This window comes from Salvelinus sp. IW2-2015, linkage group LG32, assembly GCF_002910315.2.
Source record: "Salvelinus sp. IW2-2015 linkage group LG32, ASM291031v2, whole genome shotgun sequence".
Lineage (NCBI taxonomy): Eukaryota > Metazoa > Chordata > Actinopteri > Salmoniformes > Salmonidae > Salvelinus > Salvelinus sp. IW2-2015.
The window spans coordinates 36,606,663-36,611,804 of NC_036871.1; the positions used below are offsets into that span (position 1 = coordinate 36,606,663).

At 47.0% G+C, this 5,142-nt stretch overlaps 1 protein-coding gene across 1 annotated transcript in view; it reads right to left on the minus strand.

Moving 5' to 3' along the window:
- Positions 1 to 5,142, minus strand: part of LOC139023434 (streptococcal hemagglutinin-like) — a 48,606-nt gene that overhangs the window by 23,369 nt on the left and 20,095 nt on the right. The window contains exons 4-8 of the mRNA XM_070436588.1: positions 4,185 to 4,442; positions 3,722 to 3,982; positions 3,255 to 3,515; positions 2,662 to 2,922; positions 1,398 to 1,658 (exon numbers count right to left, since the gene is read on the minus strand). Of these exons, the coding sequence (XP_070292689.1) occupies positions 1,398 to 1,658; positions 2,662 to 2,922; positions 3,255 to 3,515; positions 3,722 to 3,982; positions 4,185 to 4,442 (1,302 nt within the window). The remainder of the gene's footprint in view (positions 1 to 1,397; positions 1,659 to 2,661; positions 2,923 to 3,254; positions 3,516 to 3,721; positions 3,983 to 4,184; positions 4,443 to 5,142) is intronic.

A 5,142-nucleotide genomic window follows, 5' to 3' on the forward strand; every position in this document is an offset into this window, starting at 1 on the left:
TATTTATTTTTTCCGCCCCTGATCATTTAGACAAATCACGATTTCGCAAGTGTTCACATCTTTCGAATTTCAGAAGCGGAGGGGACATTTAGCCCATCCATTTAGTGGGTGGAGACTTTGATATCTGTTTGTATCTTTTCTCATACATCTATCCCCTGAACCTGATGGAAGATCTGACGCATTACACAAGAATTTAGTTCTGGGTGTCCGAGATTCCATTCTTCATTACATTCCCACTTGTTGGACTTTGAGTTAGCAACTGATACTTCTAGTACAGGGGTGTCAAAGTCAAATGGACGGAGGGCCAAATAAAAATTTAGCTACAAGCCGAGGGCCGGACTGTTCGAATGTTCATTGAAAAAATTTTAAATGACGCATATAGTCTAGTGAACCTAATTGAACCTACTGAAATCCTAACAAATATATTCCAATATGATCAGATAAATAAAGCAATATTTTCTTTATGGCTCTGTCAGTAATCTTTAATTTTCAACAGACACAAAAAGACAAATTTCCTTTATATAAAAATCCCCATAACATGAACATTAAATGAAAGAAACCGTATTCAAGGCACCATCAGTAGCCTATATTTTCTATTTTAGCAAAAGTGGGCTAAATTTACTTCAAAGAAAAAAACAATAAATAGCAATTTTCTATCATCCACTCAACTGAAATATTTTTAAAATATAATTGGATTGAAATCAAATAAATAAAGTGCAAAAATCTATTAATCAAAAACAACACTTTGTTTAAGGAGAAGTAACATGCAGTTGGAACAAAATATTAAACTTTAACTTTTTAAACTTGAACTGAGTAAAAACTCAAATATGTGATTGCACAGTAATGTTCACTTGTTTGAGGTTGAGGGTGATACTTGGTGGTGTCCCATCTTTTCCACAAGTTCATCAATGTTCGGGGTAAGGCTCTGAGCTGAGGAAATCCTCAGATTGAGTGGAGGTGTTCAGCCGATAAGTCGACTTCTGTGTGATGTTTTGTTCAGGTTCATCAAAGAAAACAGTTGTTCACACAGGTATGTGCTGCCAAACATAGACAACGTTTGAGCAGCCTGGATGCGCAGCTGGGGCATTGTGTCGGGGAGGAAACGGGCGAACTCCGCAGCACCCACTGCCGCATATTTTGCCCTCAGTGCATCATTGCATTGGAGGTCAATCAACTCCATTTGGAGGTTTGGTGGTGAGCTTTCCACGTCAACAGTACGCAGCGGAACAAAGTCCCTGGTTAATCGTCTCATCCCACAGTCTGTTGAGAGATGCTACGATATCGTTCTATGTTACGTGCGTCTGTCCATGAGAGATTATGAAGGATGTAATCGAGTTCTAGATCTACAAGATATTCATCACAGACAGATCAGACAGACAGACTCTGTCTCTTCTCACCTGTTCTGAGTTCAACGTCAGGGCTGGGGTCGCTATGGCAGCCCCTTTCCATGGTAACCACGGTGACAGCGTAGGTCTCGGCGCAGTGCAGGTCGGTGAAGGAACAGTCGGTGGAGTTGGAGTTGCAGGTGTGGGTGTGTCCGTCGTCACCTGTGGCGGTTGCTAGGTACATGTCCGCCCTGGCAACGGCCGTCCAGGAGACAGTGCCCATGTTGCCATCACACTGCAGAGACGTTGTGACATTGGTGGGGGCACAGGCACCTGTAGGGAGAGAGAAAGAGAGAGAGGGAGAGAGAGAGAGGGGGGTGATGGAGAAAGCGAGAGACAGAGAGAAGGGAGAGACAGAGAAAAGGAGAGAGTATTATTTGTATTTTTGACAACGTTTACTTTTACTTCACCACATTTCTAAAGACAATGATGTACTTTTTACTCCATACATTTTCCCATGACACCCAAAAGTACTTGTTACATTTTGACAAGAAAATGTTCAAATTCACACACTTATAAAGATAACATCTCTGGTCATCCCTACTGCCTATGATCTGGCAGACTCACTGAACACAAATGCTTTGTATGTAAATTATGTCTGAGTGTTGGACTGTGCACCTGACTAACTGTCAAAAAATAAATAAAACTAATTGCGGGATATGAAGTGGTGTTGATAGCGCCCCCTATCTTCTGGGAGTGTAAGGTGTAGTTGACCCCGTACACTGGGCTGGCATCCCAGGTCAGGGACAGGATGTTGGTGGAACAGGACACCATGCCCTCCAGGTCGATGGGTGGACACATGCTGAGCAGTCCAGAGACAACAGAAGTACTAGAGTATACACTTGCTAACTCAAGTCCAACAAGTGGGAATGTAATGAAGAATGGAATCTCGGACACCCAGAACTAAATTCTTGTGTTAATGCGTCAGATCCTCCATCAGGTTCAGGGGATAGAGTATGAGAAAAGATACAAACCAGACTATCAAAGTCTCCACCCCACTAAATTGATGGGCTAAATGTCCCTCCGCTTCTGAAATTGAAAGATGTGAACACTTGCGAAATCGTGATTTGTCTAAATGATCAGGGGCGGAAAAAATTACGCAGCGAGAAACAGTCCCTGGTTAATCGTCTCATCCCACAGTCTGTTGAGAGATGCTACGATATCGTTCTATGTTACGTGCGTCTGTCCATGAGAGATTATGAAGGATGTAATCGATCTAGATCTACAAGATATTCATCACAGACAGATCAGACAGACAGACTCTGTCTCTTCTCACCTGTTCTGAGTTCAACGTCAGGGCTTGGGTCGCTATTGGCAGCCCTTTCCATGGTAACCACGGTGACAGCGTAGGTCTCGGCGCAGTGCAGGTCGGTGAAGGAACAGTCGGTGGAGTTGGAGCTGCAGGTGTGGGTGTGTCCGTCGTCACCTGTGGCGGTTGCTAGGTACATGTCCGCCCTGGCAACGGCCGTCCAGGAGACAGTGCCCATGTTGCCATCACACTGCAGAGACGTTGTGACATTGGTGGGGGCACAGGCACCTGTAGGGAGAGAGAAAGAGAGAGAGGGAGAGAGAGAGAGGGAGAGAGACATATATAAATATATATATTATTTATTTGGCGCTCTGCAATTTAGCGGATGTTTACGGAAATGACCCGCTAAAGGGATCTGTGCGCCAAGAGGTTTTAAGTAAAAATACTTTAAATTACTACTTTTGTAGTGTTTTGTGGTGTCTGTACTTTACTATTTATATTTTTGACAACTTTCACTTTTACTTCACTGTGTTCCCAAAGAAAATTATGTATTTTTCACTCCATACATTTATACCTCTGCTAAAACAAACCAAAACAACCCCCCCCCCCCCATCACTTACCAGTTTCTACAGTGACCAGTTGGCTCTGGGAGCTGTTGCACTTCGTGTCGGTTGCTATGACGCTGGCGGTGTAGGTTTTGCCGCAGTTTAAGCCCTGTATGAGACAGTTAGGGCCCATGGAGTGGCAGGATCGCACCGTGCCGTCTGCGTGCTGTGCCATGGCGATGTAGAACACTGCACCCTGGCTCACCGTCCAGTTCATAAGGGCAGAGTTGGGGCTGCATTCCACAGAGGCTGACACGTTGGTAGGGGTACAAGGGACTGGGGAAGGGAGGAGGAGAGAGGTTAGAAGTAACGACAAGTAAATGTATATGATGCCATTATTTCTCAGCTATGATATGGAAGCTCCAGTCCTCCCTATAGGTGGCTCAACTAGCCGCAGATCCAAATCACCACCAGACTTGTCAGTCTCTTCTATCCTCTTCCTACACTATAACATAACAATATGCCCATCCTCCAGTACTCACCAGTCTTAGCTGCCTCTCCCAGCTCCTTCTCTGTGGTACAGTCATCATCTGAGGCAGTGATCCACACGCTCAGACTGTCTCCACAGGCCACACCAGGCATAGCACAGCTGTTGGTGAAGGAGCTGCAGTTGTAGCTGTCTCCGKTGTTACCCTGAGCTTCCACTGTGTAGGACAGAGCCCCTGCTGTCTTGTCCCAGGTGGTGATCAACACATCAGACCGACACTCCGCATACGTCTTTATGTTCTGGGGGATACAAGGGGCTGGGGAGGGGAGGGAGGGGAGGGGGGGGGGTTAGAGAATTCACTCATGTTGTACACACACAGACATGTATAATACAAGTACACACACAGACACGCACGTTACCTTGCATTACCACAGGTAGCCACTAGGTAGAGAACGCTCTCTTTCTGTCCCTCCCCCTACCCCCACCACACCTTCCCTACACCCCCTCCCTTCACTCACAGGTCCGGATGTGCTTCGAGGAACTGGTTTTGCTGTTGCAATTACTGACGGCGTAAACGGTGAACTGGTAGGTGTGTCCGCAGACCGTGTTGGTGAAAAAGCACTCTGTGCCCTTGGTGCGACACTCCACCAGCTGTCCGTTCGAGGCCAGCGACGTAGCTACGTAGTAGTTGGTGTTACTGGTGGGAGCCCAGGAGAAGATGATCACATTACTGGAACACTCACGGTACGTCGCCAGCTGGGAGGGAGCACAGGGCACTGGTGGGGGAGAGAGAGAGAGGGTTAAGGGTTAGGGTGGGACAGGGGTACAGAGTAAGAGGTTAGGGGTTAGGGTGGGACAGCGGTACAGAGTAAGAGGTTAGGGTGGGACAGGGGTACAGAGTAAGGGGTTAAGGGTTAAGGGTTAGGGTGGGACAGGAGTACATATTAGGGGTTAAGGGTTAAGGGTTAGGGTGGGACAAGGGTACATATTAGGGGTTAGGGCACATGGAAAAGGGCAGTTATCTGGGAATAGGACTGGCTGAGTAGGGGAGTTACTGTATGTTTGACAAAGTGTTGCTGGAACACTTGTGGTATGTCGCGAGCTCGGCGGGAGCGTGGTGCACTAGGGGGTACAGAGTAAGGAGTTAGGGGTTAGTGGTTAGGGGTTAGGGTAGGACAGGGGTACAGAGTAAGGAGTTAGGGGTTAGTGGTTAGGGGTTAGGGTCCAGTGACTACCCTTTACCATGTGCCCTAACCCCTAACCCCTTACTCTGTACTCCTGTCCCGCCCTAACCCCTAACCTCTTACTCTGTACCCCTATCCCATCCTAACCCCTAACCCCTTACTCTGTACCCCTGTCCTACCCTAACCCCTAACCTCTTACTCTGTACCCCTGTCCTACCCTAACCACCTAACCCCTTACTCTTGTACCCCTGTCCTACCCTAACCCCTAACCTCTTACTCTGTACCCTGTCCT